This window comes from Hypanus sabinus (genome assembly GCF_030144855.1).
Source record: "Hypanus sabinus isolate sHypSab1 chromosome 24 unlocalized genomic scaffold, sHypSab1.hap1 SUPER_24_unloc_20, whole genome shotgun sequence".
NCBI classification, from domain to species: Eukaryota; Metazoa; Chordata; class Chondrichthyes; order Myliobatiformes; family Dasyatidae; genus Hypanus; species Hypanus sabinus.
In genome coordinates, this window is record NW_026778934.1 from 117,223 (window position 1) to 144,077 (window position 26,855).

Consider the following 26,855-nt stretch of genomic DNA (forward strand, 5'->3'; position numbering starts at 1 on the left):
GCTCTGTCTCCCCCTACTGACGGTTCCAAGTGTGGCTCATTCAAGGCAATGACCATCAAACATACCGCGATGTCAGAGGGCCTCACTGATGGTGACAACAAGATGGACGCCAATGCATACAAGATGGACAATGCACAGGATTGAGAACCAATGTCCCCCACCTCACCTCTCGTGGGAGATGAGGACAAACAAGAGCACTCCCTACACACAGTGTGCAGAGCAGAGGGTCACAGAGACAGTGCGGCGACTGCCATGGGGTCGGGGGGAGAGAGTGGGACAGTGGGATTAGTTTGGGGACTGACACAGGGCTGTGGGGAGAGAGTGGGACAGTGGGATTAGTTTGGGGACTGACACAGGAGTGTGGGGAGAGAGTGGAACAGTGGGATTAGTTTGGGGACTGACAGCACTGTGGGGAGAGAGTGGGACAGTGGGATTAGTTTGGGGACTGACACAAGGCTGTGGGGAGAGAGTGGGGCAGTGGGATTAGTTTGGGGACTGACACAGGACTGTGGGGAGAGTGGGACAGTGGGATTAATTTGGGGACTGACACAGAACTGGGGAGAGTGTGGGACAGTGGGATTAGTTTGGGGACTAACACAGGATTCTGGGGGGAGTGTGGGACAGTGGGACTAGATTGGGGACTGACAGGGCTGTGGGGAGAGAGTGGGACAGTGGGATTAGTTTGGGGACTGACACAGGAGTGTGGGGAGAGAGTGGAACAGTGGGATTAGTTTGGGGACTGACAGCACTGTGGGGAGAGAGTGGGACAGTGGGATTAGTTTGGGGACTGACACAAGGCTGTGGGGAGAGAGTGGGGCAGTGGGATTAGTTTGGGGACTGACACAGGACTGTGGGGAGAGTGGGACAGTGGGATTAATTTGGGGACTGACACAGAACTGGGGAGAGTGTGGGACAGTGGGATTAGTTTGGGGACTAACACAGGATTCTGGGGGGAGTGTGGGACAGTGGGACTAGATTGGGGACTGACAGGGCTGTGGGGAGAGAGTGGGACAGTGGGATTAGCTTGGGGACTGACACAAGGCTGTGGGGAGAGAGTGGGACAGTGGGATTAGTTTGGGGACTGACACAGGGCTGTGGGGAGAGAGTGGGACAGTGGGATTAGTTTGGGGACTGTCACAGGGCTGTGGGGAGAGAGTGGGACAGTGGGATTAATTTGGGGACTGACACAGAACTGGGGAGAGTGTGGGACAGTGGGATTAGTTTGGGGACTGACACAGGACTCTGGGGAGAGAGTGGGACAGTGAGATTAGTTTGGGGATTGACACAGGGCTGTGGGGAGAGAGTGGGACAGTGGGATTAGTTTGGGGACTGACACAGGGCTGTGGGGAGAGAGTGGGACAGTGGGATTAGTTTGGGGACTGACACAGGACTCTGCAGAGAGCGTGGGACAGTGGGATGAATCTGGGGACTAACAGGGCTGTGGGGACAGAGTGGGACAGTGGGATTAGTTTGGGGATTGACACAGGGCTGTGGGGGAGAGAGGGACAGTGGGATTAGTGTGGGGACTGACACAGGACTGTGGGGAGAGTGTGGGACAGTGGGATTAGTGTGGGGACTGACACAGGGCTGTGGGGAGAGAGTGGGACAGTGGGATTAGTTTGGGGACTGTCACAGGGCTGTGGGGAGAGAGTGGGACAGTGGGATTAATTTGGGGACTGACACAGAACTGGGGAGAGTGTGGGACAGTGGGATTAGTTTGGGGACTGACACAGGACTCTGGGGAGAGAGTGGGACAGTGAGATTAGTTTGGGGATTGACACAGGGCTGTGGGGAGAGAGTGGGACAGTGGGATTAGTTTGGGGACTGACACAGGGCTGTGGGGAGAGAGTGGGACAGTGGGATTAGTTTGGGGACTGACACAGGACTCTGCAGAGAGCGTGGGACAGTGGGATGAATCTGGGGACTAACAGGGCTGTGGGGACAGAGTGGGACAGTGGGATTAGTTTGGGGATTGACACAGGGCTGTGGGGGAGAGAGGGACAGTGGGATTAGTGTGGGGACTGACACAGGACTGTGGGGAGAGTGTGGGACAGTGGGATTAGTGTGGGGACTGACACAGGGCTGTGGGGAGAGAGTGGGACAGTGGGATTAGTTTGGGGACTGACACAGGGCTGTGGGGAGAAAGTGGGACAATGGGATTAGTGTGGGGACTGACACAGGGCTGCGGGGAGAGAGTGGGACAGTGGGATTAGTTTGGGGACTGATACAGGACTCTGGGGAGAGAGTGGGACAGTGAGATTAGTTTGGGGATTGACACAGGGCTGTGGGGAGAGAGTGGGACAGTGGGATTAGTTTGGGGACTGACACAGGGCTGTGGGGAGAGAGTGGGACAGTGGGATTAGTTTGGGGACTGACACAGGACTCTGCAGAGAGCGTGGGACAGTGGGATGAATCTGGGGACTAACAGGGCTGTGGGGACAGAGTGGGACAGTGGGATTAGTTTGGGGATTGACACAGGGCTATGGGGGAGAGAGGGACAGTGGGATTAGTGTGGGGACTGACACAGGACTGTGGGGAGAGTGTGGGACAGTGGGATTAGTGTGGGGACTGACACAGGGCTGTGGGGAGAGAGTGGGACAGTGGGATTAGTTTGGGGACTGACACAGGGCTGTGGGGAGAAAGTGGGACAATGGGATTAGTGTGGGGACTGACACAGGGCTGCGGGGAGAGAGTGGGACAGTGGGATTAGTTTGGGGACTGATACAGGACTGTGGGGAGAGAGTGGGACAGTGGGACTAGTTTGGGTACTGACACAGGGCTGTGGGGAGAGAGTGGGACAATGGGATTAGTTTGGGGACTGACACAGGGCTGTGGGGAGAGAGTGGGACAGTGGGATTAGTTTGGAGACTGACACAGGACTGTGGGGAGAGAGTGGGACAGTGGGATTAGTTTGGGGACTGATACAGGACTGTGGGGAGAGAGTGGGACAGTGGGATTAGTTTGGGGACTGACACAGGGCTGTGGGGAGAGAGTGGGACAGTGGGATTAGTTTGGGGACTGATACAGGACTGTGGGGAGAGAGTGGGACAGTGGGATTAGTTTGGAGACTGACACAGGACTGTGGGGAGAGAGTGGGACAGTGGGATTAGTTTGGGGACTGATACAGGACTGCGGGGAGGCAGTGGGACAGTGAGATTAGTTTGGGGACTGATGCTGGTCTGTGTATCTGCAGTACCGCTCCCGGTCGCTGGGTCGGCGCCATCAGCGGGAGTTCGCTCTCTCACGGTTCGGTGCGCTCTTGAGCCCAGGTGCGTCTCTTCGCCGGTGTCCAACCGTCCGGAGGTTTCGGCGGCTCCGGGACCGGAAACCGCGACCGAGGGCCGGAGCCGAACCGGGAGCCCGAGTGCGGGGGGTCGGCTCGGAACCGGGAGCCGGAGATCGAGGGTCGGTGCAGGGCCCCGCGTCCGAGGCGGCCGTGAGCCGGAAGGTCCTGTTGTGAGGGGCGGGTCGTTGGGGAGAGGATGGAGCGGCCGGTGAGTGAGTGAGGGAGGGAGGGAGGGATGGAGGGAGCCGCGGTGGGGCATTGGGGGTGATGAGTTGGGGAGAGGGGAGGGTATGGGGCAACAGGAGCAGTATTTGGTGAGATTGGGGGAGTTGTCGGCGTGAGGAGATGTGTTGGGGTGAGTGAGGGGGTATTGGGTGTTGAGTTGGGGAGTGTGAGGGGGCATTGGGTGTTGAGTTGGGGAGTGTGAGGGGGCATTGGGTGTTGAGTTGGGGAGTGTGAGGGGGCATTGGGTGTTGAGTTGGGGTGAGTGAGGGGGTATTGGGTGTTGAGTTGGGGAGTGTGAGGGGGCATTGGGTGTTGAGTTGGGAAGTGTGAGGGGGTATTGGGTGTTGAGTTGGGGAGTGTGAAGAGGAGCATCGGGGTATGTGAGGGGGTATTGGGTGTTGAGTTGGGGAGTGTGAAGAGGAGCATCGGGGTATGTGAGGGGGTATTGGGTGTTGAGTTGGGGAGTGTGAGGGGGTATTGGGTGTTGAGTTGGGGAGTGTGAAGAGGAGCGTCGGGGTATGTGAGGGGGTATTGGGTGTTGAGGGGGCATTGGGTGTTGAGTTGGAAAGTGTGAGGGGGTATTGGGTGTTGAGTTGGAAAGTGTGAGGGGGTATTGGGTGTTGAGTTGGGGAGTGTGAAGAGGAGCGTCGGGGTATGTGAGCGGGTATTGGGTGTTGAGTTGGGGAGAGTGAGGAGTGTCGGGTGAGGGGAGGGGAGTGTGATATTAGCTTAGGTGTTGGGGTGTGACCGGTGAGTGCGGGGGTCTGGAGGGGGTAGTGTGGGGCATAATAGGGACTTTATCATAATCCAGTTTATCATCGCACACATCATGAAATTCATTTTTATTTGTGGTTCATAAAATTACTGCAGTGTGTGCAGTACACAAAATCCTACGCACTCTTGATAGATAGATTGTTGAGTGCCAAAGACTTCGGCACAGTATTGTAGTAATTTTATGCATGTATGCATCAGACGTTTACACAGTCCTGTTAGCGTCTGTACCTGGTAGGTCAAGTGTTCATCCAGATATGATTTATGTTGTTAGAGCTTCATTCTTTTTTCCATAGCATCATTTGGCCCTTTGAGTCTATTGGCCATTTTTGTCCTACGGGAGCTTTCCATATGGGGAGCATTTAGGAAATAGTGATCATAGCTTTAGAGATACAATTGAGTTTATGAAAACTTTATGCAAAAAGACTTGCAAACAACCAGTGTGCAAAAGAGGACATATCATGCCTATAATAACTAGTTAAAATAATATTGCGAACATGAGTTGCAGAGCCCCTGAAAGTGAGTCCGTAGGTTGTGGAATGAGATCAGTTTTGAGGTGAGTGAAGGACCCTGATGGTAGAGGGGTAATAACTGTTCCTGAAACTGGTGGTGTGGGAACTGAGGCTCCTGTTCCTCCTGTAATGCCATGCCAAGGTAGATTGTGAGGTCAAGGAGTCTTTTCATCGTACTAGGCAGCCCTTCATGAGTCTTATTGCAGAGGGTAGGAGCTGCCCTTGAGTGTGGTGATACATACTTACAGGCATTTGTATTTTCTGCCTGATGGGAGAGGGGGGAAGAGAATGCCTGGAGTGGGTCAGGTCTTGGATTATGCTGGATGTTTTACTGAGACACCGTGAAGTGTGGACAGAATCCATGGAGGAGTGGCTGGTGTCCCTGATGTTCTGAGTTGGGTCCAGAACTATGCAGTTTCTTACAACCACGAGTCGCGCTGTCACCATACCAAACCACACCACCCAGAGAGGGGGCTTTCTATGGTGCATCAGTTAAAATTGGTGAGGGTCAAAGAGGACATGCAAAATTTCTTTTGCCTCTTGAGGAAGTAGAGGCACGTGAGCTTTCTTGCCAGTGGCAACAACGTGGTGGGACCAAGAGCAGGCTATTGGTGATTTCCATGACTAGGAATTTGAAGCTCTCAACTGTCTCGACTTCAGTGCTGTTGATGTAGACACGAGCGTGTGTACCTCCTCATTCCTGAAGTCATTGGCGAGCTCTTCGGTTTTGCTGGTGCTGAGGGAAAGTTTGTTGTCATGACATCATACTACTAAGGTCTCTAACTTGTTCCTGAAAGAAAGAATTGATTCTTTCTTTGACCAATGAATTGATTGTGGACTTCAGAAAGGGTAAGATATGAGAACACAGACCAGTCCTCATTGAGGGATCAGTAGTGGAAAGAGTGAGCAGTTTTAAGCACCTGGGTGTCAATATTTCTGAGGATCTATCCTGGGCCCAACATATTGATACAGAACAAAAAGAACATGACAATAGCTATACTTCATTAGGAGTTTGAGGAGGTTTTGTAAGTCACCAAAGACTCTAGCAAATTTCTACAGATGTACTGTGGAGAGCATTCTAAACGGTTGCATCACCGTCTGATATGGGGGGAGGGGGGTTGGCGGCTACAGCGCAGGATCAGGGTAAGCTGCAGCAAGTTGTGAACTCAGTCAGATCCATCAACTCCAAGGAGCAATGCCTCAAGAAGGCAGCATCTATCATTAAGGACCCCATCAGCTAGGACATACCCTCTTCTCATTGCTGCCATCAGGGAGGAGGTACAGGAGCCTGAAGGCACACATCAACGATTCAGGAACAGCTTCTTCCCCTCTAGCCATCAGGGAAAGAAGATAACTAACCTCTACATGCAGCTGGTTGACAAACATGCTTCAAGCACTCAGAGCCATGAAGTGCAACGTGTCACTAAAGATTAATTTTCTGCATTCCCATCGAGACTGCTTCCCTGCAAGTCTTGTCGCTGTCAGTGGCTAGCAAGGTGACAAGTGTCACCAGGACACTGCGGTCATGGAGAAGTGGCATTAGGGCAACGAGAATGCCGGCTGATTATCGTCAGACACTTCAGTAAAAGCCTCCATCACTGGGTGTAAATGAAAGTAATCAACAAAACATATTTAGCTTAGTTGAACTATTGCAAAGTGTTATGCCATTAAATGCAATTCAATAAAAGTTAATTTCTTAGTCGGAAATTATACTTGTGTTCAGCTTCAAGCAGTCTATCATAAACCAAAAAAAAGTTCAGAGGAAGCAAGACTTCCAAATAAATTAGTTGTCCAGTGTTAACAGGTGGAAAGACCTGGATTCTGGACTAGACCAAGAATCCATCCCAAATCTCAGAAACGGGCTTTGTTCCCGCTTTGTCCATGCTGGCCATCACATAACAATAAAAATTTTGCCCAGTGGGCATTGATACTCACTAATTCAAGTGCTCGTTCATTACTTGTGTTATCAAAAGCATCTGCCCTGCTTCATTCTTTAATCCATGGCAACATGGTCTTTTGGCCCTTTGAGCCCATCAAACATTCTTGTTCTTCACCAACTTTCAGTAGGGGAGCACTTAGGGAATAGTAATCATAAATATCGTAAGAGTAGGGATATTTAGGTGATAGTGATCATGTCATCATAAAAGTAGGGGAGCATTTTTTTAAAATTGGATAGGTATATGGACAGGAAAGGAATGGAGGGTTATGGGCTGAGTGCAGGTCGGTGGGACTAGGTGAGAGTAAGCGTCCAGCACGGACTAGAAGGGCCAAGATGGCCTGTTTCTGTGCTGTAATTGTTATATGGTTGTTTAGGGAATAGTGATCATAACATCATGTAAAGGGGAGCACTTCGGTGACAGTGATCACATCATCATAGAGGTAAGGGAGCAATTAGAAGATATCAATCATAACCTGATAGCATCTGAGTGAGAGATAAGGAGATCGAGTGGATTTGACTCATTTTAATTGGAATCAAATGCAAGGTAACAAACAGCTGCCTTTAAGGAAGAGATGATTCATGTGTAGTCAGGGATACATCCCCGTGAGTGATAAAGGGTCACTTGGCTTCTCGAGCCTGTCCAATGCAGTCATAGCTTTGGGGCCTTTAACCCTCCAATTTTCAAATATTTATCTCCCTTCACCATAAATGATGCGGTCTCCACTACCCACCAGGGCAGAGGTTTCACCAGCCTTGGAACTTACTGTGCACCTCCATATGAGATTACCATCTCCTGATTTAGTAATCATGTTACCTTGCTTGTGACCCTCCTGCTGATGGAAGGGGTGGCCCCTGCCTGGAAGGAGATTGGAGATTGTGCGTTCTTTCCGTATCTGGATTCCTCCAGGTCTCCTCGTGAATTTCAAAGACGTGGGTTATTAGGTAAGGCTGGCACAGACTTGTCACGCTGCCAGGGCCTGTTACCGCGCGGTGTATCTTTAAAAAGAAAGGATCTCGGATGCTCGCACTCCATGCTCATCGTCTGCTCTTCCCCCCCAGGTTGCAGTGACCGGTGAATCGGTGGGCTTGGAGATGGGGCGGCTGGCAGACTTGATGGAGCCCGAGCTGGTGAACGCCCCTGTCTACTGCATCTGCAGGCAGCCAGATATCAACTGCTTCATGATGTGAGTGTCCTCTGTGGCGGTGGGTAGGGGTGGGGCAGCTCAGTGACTTTAACAACCCTTCTGAAACACCCTGGCCTGTCTCATTGTCCCTCCCCAACACCACCCAGTGGGGTGACCGACAGACCTCTGGGAATTCTGTCAACATCTCCACCCCCCCCCCCCCCCCCCCCCCCGTTCCACAGGGGTGGGATCTGTGTTTCTTCAGTTGTTGTCCAGGGGCAGAGCAAGGAAGAGGGGTTGGGTTGGGATTGTCTGTGGGAGCTGGGACCCTTTGGATTTATGTGTGAGAGCTGCAGCCTAGCGTGTGGGGGGCTGTGTGTCTGTGGGAGATGTGACCAGGTGGATAGATAGGCACTGGGGGTGGGGGTTGTGCATGGAAGGCGCCACCTGCGAATTTGGATGTGTGTGCAAGTGGGAGATCAGACCCTGATGGGTGGGGCTCTGTGTGTGTGTGTGTGTGTGAGAGAGAGAATGCCCTGTGGTTTTCATTGGCTGCCTCAGGACCCCCCTCACACCCATTCTACCTGCAGGGCCCCGCGTGCGGGGGGTGCGGGAGACTGGACCCCGCGGGCGGGGGGTGCTGGAGACGGGACCCGGCAGGCGGGGGGGGGGTGTGGGAGACTGGACCCCGCGGGCGGGGGGTGCTGGAGACGGGACCCGGCAGGCGGGGGGGGTGCGGGAGATGGGATCCCACGCGCGGAGAGTGTGGCAGACGGGACCCGGTGGGTGCCGTGTGTGGGAGATGAGCCTCACGATGGTTTTAATTGGTTGCCTCATGACCCCTCCCTCTCTCTCCACCCCCAGAGGTTGTGACAAGTGTAATGAATGGTTCCACGGAGACTGCATCCAGATCACCGAGAAAATGGCCAAAGCCATCCGCCAGTGGTACTGTCAGCAATGTCGAGGTGAGATGGGCGGGATGCGTGGGGGGGGGGGGAGCGGTTTGACGGGCTGCCCATCTCTCACCGTGGTAATGGTCCCATGTTTGGTGTGGAGTTTTCACAATCGCAACCCCTCGCCCCCCGGGGGCTTGGTTTCCTTTCATCTTACACTTGGAGCCTGCTGTAGCCCACACACTACAAGGTTTGACGTGTTGTGCATTCAGAGATGCTCTTCTGCACACCACTGTTGAGTTACTGTCGCCTTCGAGTCAGCTTGAACCAGCCTGGCCATTCCCCTCTGACCTCTCTCATTAACAAGGCGATTTCACCCACAGAACTGCTGCTCACTGGATATTTTTTTCTTTCTGTTTTACACACCACTCTCTGTAAACTCTCGAGACTCTGCATGAAAATCCCCAGAGATCAGCAGGTCCAGAGTGTGGCACTCTCAAAGTCACTTGGATCACAATAGTTCCCCATTCTCCTGTTTGGTCTGAACAAAACTGAACCTTATGAGTGTACCTGCATTATTTGATGCATTGAGTTGCTGCCACATGATTAGCTGATTAAATATTTGCATAAACAAGGTGTACAGGCATACCTAATAAAGTGGTGACTGAGTGTATATATAGAAGTTTATTAAAATGATTACAATATCACAATGCTATATTCAGTCTACATACAACAGGCTGTTACAGCTTCAAATTAAAATACAATTATTGCTATCTACAACACCCTCAAGCCCCAGTGAGGCCCACCATTCCTAGAAATCCCCCACTTCTGTTTCCACGGACACCTGGGCATTGATTTAACTTTGGAAGAGGAGCCGGCAGGTCCTTCGGTGGATTCCCCAAATGACCCACTCGTATTGAGTGACCTTAGTTCAGGACCGTGGGGGGCAGCCCTTTAAGATGTGCAAACAGGCTGCAAACCTCTCTCACTCCACATACACGTAACCACAGAAATAACTGTTGGGGTGTCAGTGAACCAACTCAGAGATCTGTTGCACAGAACTGCTCTATGCAACACCTTCCAGCCCAGGTTTCCTGGCGGAAAGAGGGAGAAGTCCTGCGTACATCTCCACTGGGATCCTCCCTCACTGTCGGGTGCTAAAACAGGCCGAGCCACGTCTGGGCAGCAGACAAAGACAAGGTAGTACAAGAACCACCTCAGCACCTCGCGAAACGGCACAATTGGCATCTCTTCCCCATCACATCATGACAGCTACCAATGGGTCAGCAGCCCATTCACCTCATCCACGTTTGTTGTAGAGGCTTGGAGCATGACAGCATCAAAGTAGACCTTTTGGCTTGTCAAGTCCATGCCGACTAATTCCAGCGACCCACACCTGGACCCCAGCCCTCCATACTCCTCCCATCCATGTACTTATCGAAACTTCTCTTAAATGTTGAAATTGAACCCACATCCACCACTTCCACTGGCAGGTTGTTCCACACTCTCACTGAGTGAAGAAGTTCCCCTTAAAAGTTCCACCTTTCATGCTTAATCCATGACTTCTAGTCTCACCCAACCTCAATGGAAAAGCCTGCATGAACTAATCCTATCTGAAAGTTCAAAATGCATTTATACATACAACCTCGAGTCTCGTCTCCTTAAAGAAACCCAACTGAAACCATTAAAGAAGACCGTCAAACTCCCAATCTGCAAAAAAAAACAATAAATTGTGCAAACAATAAAAAGTAAGGATGTAGCATTCAGAACTAAAGTTCGCAGCCATGAAGCCAATCATCATTGCAGCCAGTCCAGGAGCCTATTAGATGCAGGCAACAGTTTTAGTTTGGCACAGAGACAAATGAACTTCATGAAGCATCAAGCTGAACACCGGCCCGTCGCTTGCTTCTGGCCCTGACGTGCTAATCTTTTCAGACTGGCCCAGCACTTTCATTCCAACACCTCACCTCAGATCTGCCGCTTCCAATTGGCTCCAAGTCCACTTCAGCAATGGCCAAACGTTGGCTCGTTCATTGCTGTCAGGCCTGGGCTCACCGCCTCGATTCCGCCTGTACATACCACACTGTAACCGTCCTGCATCTTCGAGACTTCAGTTCTCACTGCAAAAATGCCAGGTTGTACAGGCAGTTCAAAAGCTCAGCTCTGAAAGGGAGGTTACAGTGACTGCAATGATGATTGTCCAGAAAGAGTGTGGGTTAATAGAGTAGTAGGTTTGTTTGTTGCCAGTAAGGCATCACCATGTGTCTTACCAGTGCCATCTTAAACTATACGCCTCATAAGTTTGTAGTCCTCCATTGACTCTCCCCCTCATTTTCCTATGCTCCAGGGAATGAAGTCCTAACCTAGTCAAAGTAACGCACACAAAATGCTGGAGGAACTTAGCAGATCGGGCAGCCTCTTTGGAAAAGAATAAACAGACGTTTCAGGCTGAAATCCTTCTTCGGGACGATTTATTCGGTCTTTCCCTGTGACTCAAGTCCTCAAGTTCCGGCAGCATCCTGTAAATTTTCTCTGTATGCTTTCCATCTCACTGATATCTTTCCTGGACTGCACTTAATACTCCAAATCTGGTTTCAAATAACATCCTGACTCTTGTATTCGATATTTTGATTTATGAAGGCAAACATGTCAAAAGTTGTCTTTACAACCCTGTCTAACTGTGATGCCACTTTCAGGGAATTATGGATCTGTATTTCCTAATCCCTCTGTTCGACCACTCTCCTAGTACACTGCAAAAATTAGCCAGTACATTGACACAAGATAACATAGATTATCCATAACTTACAAGACATACTGTTATTTCTGCAAATTGATCCTTTCTTACCTCCTGTTACGCTGCTGGTGTTTAGGACAGCAATGAAGGTCCTCCATCTCTGGCGGTGTTCAGGGCTTCCTTCATCGTGTCAGTAGCTTCCTCTCGGTTTTCCATATATTCTGGTGTGGTTAGCGTTTGGGTCTTTTGGTTGTTCAGTCTCTCCCCTTTCGCAGCTGCTGCTTGTTCTCTGCAGCACAGCGGAGGTCGTTCTCGTGTAGCACAGCTCCCTCTCGAACAGATTTCCTCCTGGTGTATCTACTGAAAGCAATGTCTTTTTAGCTGTAACATTGAATTTCTTCAGGTTGATTTTCCCGTTTCTGAAGCATTTCGTTTGGCCACCAGGAGCTTGTAAAGTTTCCTTCAGCTCGGAGGAAAGTATCTGTCTGGGGAAACGCGCGTTTGGCACCCGGATGACGTGAGCTATCCATTGGATACTGAGATTACTGTGTGATGGAATGTTAACCACAGTACATGGCTCTGAATCAGAAGCCTTCACTGTCAGGTCAGAGTGTGGCACCAGCGATCAACAGCAGCATTCCTGCAGACAATTCACAAAACTACTTCTTCTTTTAAATCTCTTTCTTCTGCTAACCTGTGTGTGATTGGAGCCTGTAATTTACATTTTGGGCCATCTGAGCGATCTCTGAGGGAATTTGGCAAGGTTGAGAACGGAGTGTGCAGTCCTATGGCGGAGCGCAAACCCGTGATCAGCTCCATTTCTCGCCGATCTTACCGATGGAAGCATTGGGCAAGATTGAAATCAACAAGGATGAGCCGGTGCTCAATGCCGTCTACCTGGCCCCCTCACTCGCTGCTGCCGGAGGAAGGTGCACGAGCCTTGGGTCTTGGGCAAGGTTTGTGGGCTGGACTCTGCGGTTCATGTTACATGTGTTTCTGGCTACTCTTTTTTTCTTGCACGATTTTGATCTGGGTGCTTCGATGCGAACTGGCTCTGTGGCTTGCAGTCAGCGAACGACGAGGAGCTAATTTGAGGACTCAGTTTGGTATTAAAGATTCTGTGTGGTATTCGTGTTTTTTCCCCATTCGTGTGATTTGTACTTTCTTCGCACGTTGGGTGTTTGAGTATTTATTTGAGCAAGTTTCCTGGTGTTTCTTTGTTTCATGGCTGCCTGTGGGAGGATTAGTGCTACCATCCTGTGTCACCTTTTGCATTAAGGTAGAACAAGGTGAAACATTAACAAAATGCAGAATAAAATGGTGGTTGGTCGTCATCTCCGATGATGAGAGAAATCCTGTGCAGAGAGTTTTTGAAGTTGGAAAACCGTTGCACTGGGGCAATCCCAGTCTCTGGATCTCGGAAGTCTGGATCCAGTGGTACGAGTGTTCGTCGCAAATGGGGTCTTCATTTGTTTCAGTGGATGATCATGAGCTCGTCTGTGCCTCGTCGTGCCCTTCGATCTCCACGGAGCATTGTAGTGCCACCTTCCTGGCTGTTGGATCCCATTGTAGATCTCATTCACCCAGTCCGCTGGAGCTGACTTTGCATGCGGGGTAGGCATGTTGCTGTCTCAGCAGGGTATGAGACCTGCTAGCTACCCTCACCTGGTTTAACCTGCCTGTTAAAGCAGAGTACCGGGGTGCGGCTGGGCCACTTTCACATGCAAACAGCTACTTGGAACCACAGGTGAGAACTGAGTGTCCGGGAGACAAAAGGTGAACAAGTTGCCCCGGATTGGACATGACAAGCCCCTTCGCCAGGGGTGCTAGCCCTCCCTGCACAAAGAGGACGGGCAGTTCAGGTTTGCAATCAGATGAAGTTAAAACTCCAGGAGTGAATTGTTAGAGGTGGTGTGGCACAGCATCCAAATTGGAGTTGGTGCTGCTCCCTAGTGTTCATTTGGCAGAAGGCAAGCCATTTTGTGTTTTACTGTAGATCTCAGCAACATTTGTGGGCTGTGTCTTGAACTATATTTGTCTGACTGTATTTTACTGGTATCTTCTATGTGCCTTGTGCTGTGTGTGACAGTTCTGTGTGTTGCAACTTGGCCTAGAGTAGCGCTCTTTCAAGTTACTGTGTTCATGTATGGTTGAACGACAATTAAACTTGAACCTTGATCCACATTCAATAATCTCATAACAGCGGGGTAGAAGCTGTCCTTGAGCCTGGTTGTTTCAGGCTTTTTAAAAAATCTTTTGCCTGATAAAAGCGGGAGAAGAGAGAGTGTCCAGGATGTCCTTGAACCTTCGGGGCGAGTCGTTAGGCTGCTGTACCTCCTACCTGACAGCGGTTTCAAGCAGAGGACACGGTCCTGATTATGTGGGGGCAGGGGGTCTCTAATGATGGTTGTCACATTCCTGAGACATCGCCTCCTGCAGGTGAGGAGCATTGTGCCTGGGATCGAATTGGCCGAGTCCAATTCGGCCTCTAGTGTTGGAACCTCGGCAGAGACACAAGCACAGTGTGGGAGGTCTGGATCGAATGCAGGAACCCAGTTGTGAGCTCCTGCTCTAGAAAACAGGGCTCATGGCAGGATTTTTAAGGAGTGTGGAGGAACAGAGGGATCTTGGGGTCCACGTCCATAGATCCCTCAAAGTTTCTACGCGTCAAATTAGGTGAAGGGAGCAGGAACCACGCACACCCTAACCCACACCCGCACCCACACCTGGAGGCAGCATCAATGGAGGGGAATAAGCAGTTGAGGTAAAGCAGTGTACCGGGGTGCGGCCGGGCTACTTGGAACCACAGGTGAGAACTGAGTGTCCAGGAGACAAAAGGTGAACAAGTCCGGAGTGGACTTGACAAGCCCCTTCGCAGTTCAGGTTCCCAGTACACTGCTTTACCTCAACTGCTTATTCTCCTCCATTGATGCTGCCTCCAGGTGTGGGTGCGGGTGTGGGTTAGGGTGTGCGTGGTTCCTGCTCCCTTCACCTAATTTGACTTGCATAGAAACTTTGAGGGATCTATGGACGTGGACCCCAAGATTCCTCTGTTCCTCCACACTCCTTAAAAATCCTACCATTCGTGGAAAATTGTGTTCAGTTCTGGTCGGCTCATTATAGGTGTTACGTATCCCGTAACTGGATCTATCACTGGATCACTGGATCTATCAAAGATAGAGAGGTCCGTTGAAGTCTGATGGCACTATTTTCAAAAGTTTTTTATTTATAAAGGGGCACAAAAGTAAGGTTAATACAAACATTCAGATAATATACGTCGTCAATACTCAATCTAAAGCGCAGATATAGTAATAATCATCATTAAGAAATTGTTCTATCGTTTGTCTAGGGGATAATATATTGTCCACTGGAAATATAAAAGTCACTCAGAAGTCTGCGGGCTTCAGCCTTTTGGGAACCGCTGGGTTTCACGTGTTGGAGAGAGAGAGATTGGTGAGAAAAGGAAAACTTGCCCGGGTCTTTATGAAGCAAATCCATGGAATCAGGGGAGCGGGCTTCCCCATTGTTAGTTAAAAGTGGTTTTCCGTGATTCCAGCCACAGACTCCAGATTCGGAATCTAAAGCACGTGGCTTCCTTCAAAATGGCTTCCCACTAAGACGGGATCGCTATCGTGTCTTCTTGGTGCGTCTGAAGGGGTTGTCTCCCCCCCCCCCCCCCCCCCAGACCCTCCTTTATACTTCCTCATGGGGTCGCAGGTGTCAATCAGGTTGGGATGATGCAATCTCTCTCTCAACCAGCCCACTTTGCCCGAGGGCTTTACACGTGGTCTCCATGAGACAATAGTCAATGTCGCCTTATTTTGCATCCCGGTGGAACGCGGTATTCGGCACGTCTCTCTCTCTCTCTCCCACTTCCTGAGTCTACTGACCCCCCCCCCCCTCAACTAGTGCTCTTGCGATTCTCACAAAGGAGGGGGCTGGGATCATAACACCTCCCCTCTTAAAAAAACATTTTTACCAGCGGTTAAAACGGAGTGGTACAGAGTCTTACAGGATTTTTGAATCTAACACCATGCACAAGCTTTTCTTTTCACAGAGTACTACCGTTATACATTCAAGTCAGTATCTAAACAGTTAACGATTACAGTGTCCCTTTCTTTAATATCTTAACATTGCGTACCATACTAAAGTCTTGTAGCATCAGACTTCAATTCAATAACCACCTATTTTTTTCTTCTTTCCTTCAGCAACAAAACTAAGGAGGTGTGGTCATAGTTTAGGTGCATCTACAAAAGTTTATGGGAATACTAATCGTTTCGGTCGTTTTACTTAACCTGCAGGTCTCCAAAGGGGCTGTCTTTATTATTCACAGGCTTTGGCGCAAACCCATACAACCTGCTTTGCTGTTTAAAAATGGCATCCCCATTAAACGTCGCCTCTTTTCCGGCGAGTCCCGTTCTTCCTTCCCCCCCCCCCCCCCCCCCGTGGGGAACTTGAGTAATTTGGCGCGGTGAACTCCCGCCTGCCTCGTTCATCGGGGTTATTTTATCAACACCATGCCCCAAACTTAGACCATTTCCACCCAATTCTTTAATTTTACCCAGGTGGCTAGCCCTTTTGTCAGGACCCTTCAGGCTATTGGTTTTTAATTCAAACTCTTCGTTCAAGTAGCATTTCAAATGCGGCTTCTTCACACCCCATCCTGACATAACAATAGAGTGGGGGGCCTCACTATCTCCCAGCTCACTCTGTGAGCGATCTGCCAGGTTTAAGATTTCTTCATTTGATTTGGGAACTACAGACTTTCCGTTTCCTTCAATAATGATCCTCATCCCCCATTCTTAAATTCTGCATTAACTTTGAACCCGGGGAATTCACACTTCCCACGGTTACCAAGGTTAACCCTTTTTCCACTGAACCAAGTCTATCTGACTCACGAGGACGGCCGTTTCATTCAACTGAATCAAATACCTCAGACTTTACCTGAGCTCCGTTACCGGGTTCAGTACCATGTGCATCCCCGTCTTGGACACACTCAAACGAGACATTGGCCTCTTCCAGGCTTTCAACACCCGTACCTTTTTCAAATTCTAACTTCCCCCGATCCTCCCAGTTACTCTCTGGGCAGCTCCCACCCGGGGAAGGCGCAATCCTGCGAGCTGAAACAACCTCCTCGGCCCTTTCAGCAGACTTCCTCAAGGCAAGGGTACCCTTTCCATCTAGGACTGCCCTCATCTCATTATCGGGAACACCTTTAGAACTCTCAACTTCTTCAAACAATTCTGCCAAACCAGACAGATCATCCATGTCCAACTCTGGACCTTTTAACAGCTTTATCTGTTTCTCATCTTTATTTCCTACCTCTAGGACCTTTCTCTTTGCTAAGGGCAGATCTATCTCCTCTCCTTTATCCCCTTTCACTTTACTACTCTTCGTTTTACCACCCTCTAAACCCTCATGGCACAGGGTCGGTAAAGACGTCTCGGCCAAATCAAAACTGGCCAGATTTAAACTGCTCTCATTCTCAGCTGCCTCTCTTGACAGGCTGCGAGTGGACGCTAGGGACGGGGCCTCAACACGCACCGGTCGGCGGGTCAACGTCATGGCTGACCAAACCTTACCCCCTGCTAAATCGTTCCCAAGAAGGATGTCCACGTCAGTTCTCGAGAATTCTGATGGCACCCCTATTTCAACTGATCCATACACCAGCTCACAATCCATAATGACCTTATATAAGGATACCATTTCTGTCCTTTTATTTATTCCCTGCACCGCGACCATTCCCCTTTTCCGACCAAAATCTAGTACCTTTCTGCTGATCGACGATAGCTCTGCCCCTGTGTCTCTCCAGATTCGCACGGGAATTGGGGGGTCTCCCTCCTTCATGGACACGGTTCCGTGGGACAGACAAGTCTCCGATCCTTCTCGTACTCTGTCTACCCGGGGCTCTCTTGTCGATTTTCTGATTACCACTGCACACCCGATAGGGATTGCTGCTTTCCCTTTTTCTGGCTCCTTTCTCGGAGCAAAGCACCGAGATGCAACATGCCCGCTCTTCCCACAATTAAAACAGGTCAAGCCCGGAAATCTCTGGCCACCTGGCCTTTCCCCCTCTCCCTTACCACTAGCTCCCGGTGGGACCTCTGCCTCACTCGGCAGACTTTCTCGATCGTTCCCACGTTCTCTCGGGTAACTTTTTGTCGAGGAAAACTTTGCCTTGTGGGTTAGGGCATATTCATCTGCGAACCTAGCAAATTCTGAGATGGACTTATTCAACCTCTCATTCAAATACATCCGGATCTCTTCCAGAACACAACCTTTAAATTCCTCAATCAAAAGTAATTCCCTGAGACGCCCATAATCCTCGTCCACCTTTTCGCGGTGCACCAACGGTCCAAGAGCACACCCTTCTCATGGGCTAGCTCGGTATACGTTTGATTCCACCCTTTCCTTAAATTTCTGAACTTTTGTCTATAGGCTTCAGGTACTAGCTCGTAACCCCGGAGAATGGCCTCTTTTACTTGGTCATAATTCCCTTCCCCTTCCGTGGACAACGCTGCATATGCCCGCTGGGCTTTCCCTCGTAACACACTTTGTAACAATGCCACCCACTGTGCTCTGGGCCACTGCTGATTCACTGCTACCTTTTCAGAAAGCAAGAAATAACTATCAACATCCGTCTCCTCAAACGGGGGGACCAACCTCAACGCCCGACTAACATCAAACCGCTCCTCTCGGTCTGACCCTTGATCTCTTCGCTCGTTCCTTATCTTCTCCATCTTCAAGTCATGTTTCCTCTGTTTCTCTTTCTCCTCATACTCTCTTTGCTTTTCCGCTCGGTCCCTCTCTCTCTCGGCCCGTTGCTTCTCTTTCTCGGCTGCTTCTAGCTCTTTTAGCTGAATTTCATGCTGTCTTTGCCTCTCAGCTTGGTCCTGCTCCTTTTTCACCTCTAACCCCTTTAGTAGGAGCTCATGGTCCCATTTCACCTCTAGCTCCTTTAGGAACGCCTGCTCCCTTTCTTTGTCTGCCCTTTCTTTCTTTCTCTCAGCTGCTTCCAGCTCTTTTACCTTAATTTCATGTTTCAACCTTAATTTCTCCACTAACTGAGCTGTCCCACTTGTTGGTACCTTTTCAGGGATATCTTCCAATACCTCAGCTTCAAACACATTCTTCCCAATGTAATACTGAGTTATGGCCCTTCGCACCTCCCGCTTTTTCATGGATGACCTCACTTCTGCGAGGTTCAACCCCTTCCCCAAATTTAACAAGTCTGATTTGGTGGCTGCCTCTAGTCGGGTTTTTCATAAATTCACCCACATCCATCTTTGCTGGTTTCCCGTCTGGCTACCCACGTAACCAGATTCAAGTTTGGACTTACAAGCCCAATTCACTGGCCTCCCAAATCCTGAGATGAGAAACCCCAAGTTGTTACGTGTCAAATCCTGAGATGAGAAACCCCAAGTTGTTACGTATCCCGTAACTGGATCACTTACCAGCAAAGATAGAGAGGTCCGTTGAAGTCTGATGGCACTATTTTCAAAAGTTTTTTTATTTATAAAGGGGCACAAAAGTAAGGTTAATACAAACATTCAGATAATATACGTCATCAATACTCAATCTAAAGCATGGGTATAGTAATAATCATCATTAAGAAATCGTTCTGTCGTTTGTCTAGGGGATAATATATTGTCCGCTGGAAATATAAAAGTCACTCAGAAGTCTGCGGGCTTCAGCCTTTTGGGAACCGCTGGGTTTCACGTGTTGGAGAGAGAGAGATTGGTGAGAAAAGGAAAACTTGCCCGGGTCTTTATGAAGCAAATCCATGGAATCAGGGGAGCGGGCTTCCCCATTGTTAGTTAAAAGTGGTTTTCCGTGATTCTAGCCACAGACTCCAGATTCGGAATCTAAAGCACGTGGCTTCCTTCAAAATGGCTTCCCACTAAGATGGGATCGCTATTGTGTCTTCTTGGTGCGTCTGAAGGGGTTGTCTCCCCCCCAGACCCTCCTTTATACTTCCTCACGGGGTCGCAGGTGTCAATCAGGTTGGGATGATGCAATCTGTCTCTCAACCAGCCCACTTTGCCCGAGGGCTTTACACGTGGTCTCCATGAGACAATAGTCACTGTCGCCTTATTTTGCATCCCGGTGGAACGCGGTATTTGGCACGTCTCTCTCTCTCCCACTTCCTGGGTCTACTGACCCCCCCTCAACTAGTGCTCTTGCGATTCTCACAAAGGAGGGGGCTGGGATCATAACATAGGAAACATGTGGAAGCTTTAGAGAGGGTGCAGAGATTTACCAGGATGCTGCCAGGATTAGAGAGCATATCTTATGAGAATAGTTGAACGAGCTGGGGCTTTTCACTTTGGAGCGAAGGAGGATGAGAGGTGACCTGCTAGGGGTGCTTATGATGATAAAGGCATAGTTAGAGTGGAGAGTCAGTGACTTCCCAAATAGCACTGGATAACCTATGAGGCGATTGAATGAGTGTCAGAGGTAGGCTTTTTACTCAGAGTGGTGGGTGCAAGGAATGCCCTGCTGGGGTGGTGGTAGAGGCAGATACTTTAGAGACTCTTAGTTAGGCACGTAGATGAAAGGAGAAATGTGGAAGGAAGGGTTAGATTGATTGTGGAGAGGTCAGCACAGCATTGTGGGCTGAAGGGCCTGTAATGTACTGTTCTAATATGTAGTGCCTTAACCTTTTGCAACACTGTGCGCTGGTGGGGGAAACACAGAAAGTCGTCACTTTCTTTTTAACCAGGGATCCTTTCTGTCTTCCTGCCCTGACCCCAACAGCTAATGATCCGACGCTCGCCATCAAATACCGGCAGAAGAAGGCGAAGGAGAAGGAACGGGCAGGCGAGGTGGCGATTGAGAAGGAGAAGAGGAAAGAGCAGGGGGACGCGAGGCTGGACAAGAGGAAAGTAGCAGCAAATGTAAGGGACCTCCCCCACCCACCCCTGAGAGCTCTGTCTCTATTTGGGTGGGGAGCGGGAATCACGCGTTTACCGGGCTGCCGCGGATCTAGACGGGTCGCCATGGGAGCGAGCTCCCCCGCCACACACTGATTGCTTGTGGAGCCTAGGGAGGGGGTGTAATAGGAGGGAGAATCTCTTGCTGATTGGACCTTACCTCCTCAGAAAGTGGTGACGTAGGATCGGAAGGTGTAGTATCCTTGTGGGTAGAGTCAAGAAAATGCAAGGGCTGGATGTATGGGGTGTGGTGTTTTGATGTCTCTGAGCTGGAAGTTAGAAGAATGAAGGAGACTCATTGAAATTGATTAAATATTGAATGGCCTAGTTAGAGTGGATGTGGAGAGGACGTTTCGTTTTGTGGGGAAGTCTAAAGTCTGAGGGCACAGCCTCGGAATAGAAGGACGTCAATTCAGAACGGCGATGTGGAAGAATTTCTTTAGCTAGAGGGAGAATGGGGTTATGTGGAGGAATGAATCAGCCATGATGACAGAGCTGACTCAATGGGCCTAATGGCCTAATTTTCCCTGTTCCTCGGGGCTCTTTGTCAGTCCTGGAGCCCCTCCATCTGCCCCTCAGCACCCCCCCCCCCCACCACCCTCCAGGGTTTGTGTCCTAGCACTGAATCTCACCGTCCTATGCTGAGTATTGGGCTATTCCAGCGGTCATGGGTGAGGGTCAGGGTGGGGATCGCGCTCCTCGTGCCCCGCGTCGCCTCGGCCATCTATAAACTCTTCCTTCCTTCACCCTGCTGTTCCTTCTCCCCTCCCCTCTCCATCCCTGCCTCACTCCCTACCCTCCCTCTACAATTTCTCCACCTCACCCACATTTCTCCCCAACCCAACCCCCCCTACCCCCGCCTCATCCCTGCCGTCGACAAGCAAATAAAGAGGTCTGCGAGGATGTGCGGGGAGTGTGAAGCGTGCAGGCGAACCGAGGACTGCGGGCAGTGCGACTTCTGCAAGGACATGAAGAAGTTCGGGGGCCCCAACAAGATCCGGCAGAAGTGCCGGCTGCGGCAGTGCGAGATCCGGGCGCGGGTAGGTGAAGGGCGAAGGTGGCGACTGGCATGAGTGGTGTAGGGGAAGTGTAGAGGGACTGTCCGAGACCCCTTCCACCTGAACTTTCCTGCTTTCCCGCTGCTCGTCGCAACAACTGTTGCCTGGTGCTGCTTGATTCCTAATGGCTGGCTTGCTTACCCATAATCCTCCAGGAAGCTGAAAGTGGTCCATCTCTCGCTGCGAGACCAGGAAGCTCTAGACGGGACTCTTCTGTCGAAGGTTTCGCCAGCCCAGCCGTCTGGGTGGGGAGGAGGGGCACAGTGGGGTAGACCTGTCAGTGCTGTGCACAGGGTATTTCTGCATGCTCTGGTACTCCTGGGGAGATGGTGGCTTGCTGGGGCTTTTTTGCAGGTGTCTCCCTATGGACACACGTGCTGTGGGATTGACAGCTTGGGGACTGACTCTAGTGAGCTTACTGACTCTGGCCCTCCCCTGCCCAGCTTCTCCACTCCCAACCTTGCGACACATTTATTGTTGAGGTCACTGGCTCTCTCCCTCTCAACTCGTTATGTAGCCCCCCTCCAGCACCTTCTCTCTTCGGCCGTCCCCTCTGCCTCTCTCTTCATCACCCCTTCCCTCCTGACTCTCACTAGCCTCACCACCTCGCTCTCCGTTGCCAGAAATTACTGCGGGTGCGCGGCGACGAGCTGATGATCATCAAGGAGCAGCTGGCGCAGGTGAAGACCGACCCCGAGTCCATGTCCGAGGACGGAGACCACGGCTCGGCCCCCCACATGTACCACGACTACGCTGCCTCGCTGAGCAGTGGCGACCAGAACAAGGTGGGTGCCCTCTCCCCGTCCCTAACCCCAGCTGCGAGTGTGGCTGAAAAACTCAAGAAGGTCCAATGAACTTATTAATAATGCTACTGTATACAATGCTGAGGTTCATTTCTTGTGGACGTGTGTATGTGTTTATACAGTCAGCCCTTCTTATCCGCAGGGGATTGGTTCCAAGACACCCACCCCCCCCCCCGATACCAAAAATCGCGGGTGCTCAAATCCCTTATTTAATTTGTCAGTGCGGTGGTCTTTAGGACCCGGCAGAACCCCAGACCTTATTTAACCTGTCTCAGTGCAGTGGACATTAGTTCCCGGCGGAACCCCAGACCTTATTTAACCCATCTCAGTGCGGTGGTCTTTAGGACCCGGTGGAACCCCAGACCTTATTTAACCCATCTCAGTGTGGTGGTCTTTAGGATCCGGTGGAACCCCAGACCTTATTTAACCCGTCTCAGTGCGGTGGTCTTTAGGACCTGGCGCGCCTCTGAATCCGCAGTGTTTCTATTCACAAAAATAATCACGATCACGATTGAAAATAAGTGGAAGTAATAAAGCCATCGGACATTGGAAAAGCGTTAGGCTGCAGTCGATCAACGATCAGAACAATTTTAATGGAGCACGTGAAAGGCCCTGCTCCGATGAAAGCTACAGTTATTACTAAGCAACACAGTGGTTTAATTATTGGAATGCATATGTTTCTTAAGTGTTTTATATGCATAGAAAGGTAAACTATGTACTATATAGTAAGAAAAACATTTGACTAATTGACGCTAAATAATACTGGATGTACTTGTTCCCACTTCAAATCCGACTTAAAGACGGACTCAGGAACGGAACTCGTTCATAACCCAGGGACTGCCTGTACTTTTAAGTCATTTCTAGATTACTTATAATACCCAATATGATGTAAATACTATGTAAATAGTTGTTATACTGTATTGTTTAGGGAATAATGACAAGAAAAAAATAGTCTGTACGTGCTCAAACAACGAGTGCTGGAGAGAGAACTTCTGGGTCTTCCCGATCCGCGGTTGGTTGAATCCGCGCATGCGGAATCCGCGGATAAGGAGGGTCGACTGTATACTGGAATTGATTTTACTATTGTCACAGGTATGGGAACATAGCAAAAAGCTTGTCTAGCACACTGTTCATAGTCAGATCATTACACAGAGCATTGAGGTAGAACGTGGTAAAACAGTGACAGAATGCAGAATAGAGTGTCATAGTCACAGGGAGAGTGCAGTGCAGGTAGACAATAAGATGCTTAGATCATAACAAGGTAGATTGCGAGGTTCAGAGTTCGTTTTATCGTTCAAGGGGTCCATTCGAGAGTGATAACAGCAGTTAGAAGCTGTCCTTGAGCCTGGTGGTCCGTGCTTTCAGGCTTTGTATGTGCTGCCCGTTGGGAGAGGGGAGAAGAGGGAATGTCAGGGACAGGCAGTGTCGGTTTCATGGAGCCAGTGGTTTCTGAGTCCGCAACTCTCTGCGGTTTCTTGCTGTCAGAGACAGAGCAATTTGGCTTTGCCTGGCAGTGTGCTGAGCTGCCGCTGCAATAATACAAGAGGTCCATTCACGTTTCTACCATCTACACCAATCCCCTTCCCCAGCTCTGCGACCATCACCATCCAGGCACTGTTCCAGATTCCAGTCCCCTTGGAGGGAAAATATTCCTCCTCGGATCTCCTCTACACCCCTTAGTCTGAATGTGTGCTCTCTGTCCTCTGTCCTGGGGAACGTTTCTCCCACCCTATCTCTTTCTGTCCACCACTACCTCCCCCACTCCAGGGAGAACAGACCCAGCCTCTCTAGTCACATGTGCTGAGAGACAGTGAGAATCTGTTTTGCATGCCATTATGTGGATCATTTCATTACAATTCAGGTTTGTCTGTAGTACAAAAGAGAAAAGCAATAACCAAATTCAGAATAAAGTGACACACAGAACAAGCTCAACAGGTCAGGTAGCATCTACGGAAAAGAGTAGTAGTTGCCCCTGAGGGGTGACTGTAACACAATGTGGACTATACTCTTTTCCATAGGTGCTGACCGGCCTGCTGAGCTCCTCCAGCATTTTGTGTGTGTTGCTGAGATTTCCAGCATCTGCAGATTTTCTCCTGTGAGCAGAATAAAGTGTTCCAGTTACAGTGAAAGTGTAGGCAGGAATGTCCAAGGCCATAATGAATTATTATTGCCACAGGTAGGGAACGAAAGTGAAGATCTTGTCTTGCACGCTTTTCATACAGATCAGATCATTACACACTGCATTGAGGAACAAGGTAAAACAATAATAGAGTGTTACAGTCGCAGAGAAAGTGCAGTGCGGGTAGACTGTAAGCTGCAAGATCATAATGAGGTATATTGGGAGCTCAGGAGTCCATCTTGTCATTCACGAGTCTGATAACACCAGGGTAGAAGCTGTCCTGGTGGTAAATGCTTTTCTGTTTTTGTACTTTCTGTTTGATAGGGGAAGGGGGAAGAGAGAATGTTTGGGGTGACTGGCTGCTATACTGTGGCTGTGGGAAGTGTAGATGGAGTAACGGAGGGGAGACTGTTTTCCATGGCCTGCGGTCACATGCAGAGCAGTTGTCATACCGAGCCGTGATATTCTCTATGGTGCGTTGATTAAAAGAGACGTGCCAGATTTCTCTGAGTCCAGGGGAAGTAGAAGCAGTGGTAAATGTTTTTGGCTGTGGTGCCCACGTGGTTGGTGATGTTCACTTCTCGGAACTTGAAGCTCTCGACCCTCTTGACCTCAGCACTGTTGATGTAGACCGGACCATGTGCTCCACACCCCCACTCCGCAAAGTCAATGGTTATCTGTTTTGTTTTGTTGACCTTGAGGGAAAGTTTGTCACCACTTCTCTTGGCTCTCCATTTCCTTCCTGGACTGACTCATTGTTAGTTGAGATACGTTACACTACAGCAGTGTAATCTGCAAACCTGCAGGTGGAGTTCAAACAGAATCCAGCCACACACTCATGGGTGTACAGGGAGCAGAGCAGGGGACTGAGGACACAACAGTGTGGAGCGCCAGTGTCATGAAGAATCACAGTGGAGGTGTTGCTGCCTGTCATTACTGATTGTGGTCTGTCGGTCAGGAAGTTGAGGATCCAGTTGCAGAGTGAGTGTTAAGTCCCAGCTCTCCAAGTTTGGGAATGTGTTTACTTGGAATGATAGTCTTGAAGGCGGAGCTGTAGTCAACAAACAATAGTCTGATGTGTCTGCGCTGCCCAGGAGCTGCTGGGGTGAGAGATGATTCTGCTGTAGACCTTGTTTGGTGGTAGGTGAATTTTTAGTGGGTTTAGGTTGCCTGGGAGGCTGGAGTTGATGCGTGGCATGATCGTCCTCTCGAAGCACTTCATGATGGTAGATTTCAGAGCCAATGAGCAGTACAGTCGGCCCTCCTTATCCGCATGTGCGAATTCAACCAACCGTGAATCGAGAAAATCCAGAAGTTCTCTTCCAACAGTCGTTGTTTGAGCACGTACAGACTTTTTTTCTTGTCATTATTCCCTAAACAATGCAATATAACAACTATATACATAGCACTTACATTGTATTAGGTATTATAAGTAATGCAGAGATGATTTAAAGTATACGGGAAGATACGTGTGTTGGTTATCGTGGATCGGGATTAAAAAAAAATCAAAAGTTCTCTTACTAAGTAAGTTGGAACAGCTGCATCCAGTATTATTTAGCGTCAGTCAAACATTTGTCTTAGAAAATAATATATATTTTACCTTTCTATGCATATAAAACAATTAAGAAACGTATGTATTTCAATAATTAAACCACTGCATTGCTTAGTAATAATTGTAGCTTTCATCGGGGCAGGGCCTTTCTCACTTTCCTTTAAAATTGTTCCGACGTATGACCAATGGTGTTTCACCTCTTGCTGATCGCTTTATTATTTCCACTTTATTTTCAATTGTGATCGTGATTATTTTTGTGAACAGAAACACTGCGGATTCAGAGCTCCACTGGGTTCTAAAGACCACCGCACCGAGACAGGTTAAATAAGGTCCAGGGTTCCGCTGGGTCCTAAAGTCCACCATACTGAAACAGGTTAAATAAGTGACTTGAGCATCCGCGTTTTTTGGTATCTGCGAGGGGTCCTGGAACTAAACCCTTGTGGATAAGGAGGGCGACTGTAGTAATTAAATATTACCTAGCTTTTCTTAGGTACTGGGGTGAATGTGGTCTTTATAAAGTAGGTGGGAACGAGGTAGAATGTGAGGTCAAGAGCCCATCTTGTCATACTAGGAGACTGTTCAATAGAACAGCAGTATAGAAGCTTTGAGCCTGGTGGGACATGCTTTCAGGCTTTTGTATCTTCTGCCTGATGGGAGGGGGAGAAACGACAATGTCTGGGATGCATGAGGACTTTGGCAGCTTTACTGAGGCAGAGGGAAGTGTAGACAGAGTCCGCGGAGGGGAGGCTGGTTTCTGTGATGTGCTGAGCTGCGCCCACAACTCTCTGCGGTTCCTTATGTTCTTGGGCAGAAAAGTTGCCATGCCGAGCCATAAAATCATAGAGCACAACAGCGCAAAAACAGGCCCTTCTGCCCATCTAGTCTTTGCTGAACTATCAATGCATC

General features: G+C 49.6%; 1 protein-coding gene across 2 annotated transcripts in view; it reads left to right on the top strand.

Moving 5' to 3' along the window:
* The first annotated feature begins 3,138 nt into the window (after nucleotides 1-3,138).
* Nucleotides 3,139-26,855, top strand: part of LOC132385481 (CXXC-type zinc finger protein 1-like) — a 41,169-nt gene continuing 17,452 nt past the window's right edge. Inside the window, exons 1-6 of one of the 2 annotated variants that reach the window (XM_059957577.1) lie at nucleotides 3,139-3,494; nucleotides 7,793-7,917; nucleotides 8,722-8,822; nucleotides 20,242-20,381; nucleotides 21,308-21,457; nucleotides 22,099-22,260. In XM_059957577.1, coding sequence (XP_059813560.1) covers nucleotides 3,483-3,494; nucleotides 7,793-7,917; nucleotides 8,722-8,822; nucleotides 20,242-20,381; nucleotides 21,308-21,457; nucleotides 22,099-22,260 — 690 coding nt within the window. In that variant the 5' untranslated portion in view covers nucleotides 3,139-3,482. Of the gene's footprint in view, nucleotides 3,495-7,792; nucleotides 7,918-8,721; nucleotides 8,823-20,241; nucleotides 20,382-21,298; nucleotides 21,458-22,098; nucleotides 22,261-26,855 lie in introns of both variants that reach the window. The other variant, XM_059957576.1, reaches the window with a different exon arrangement.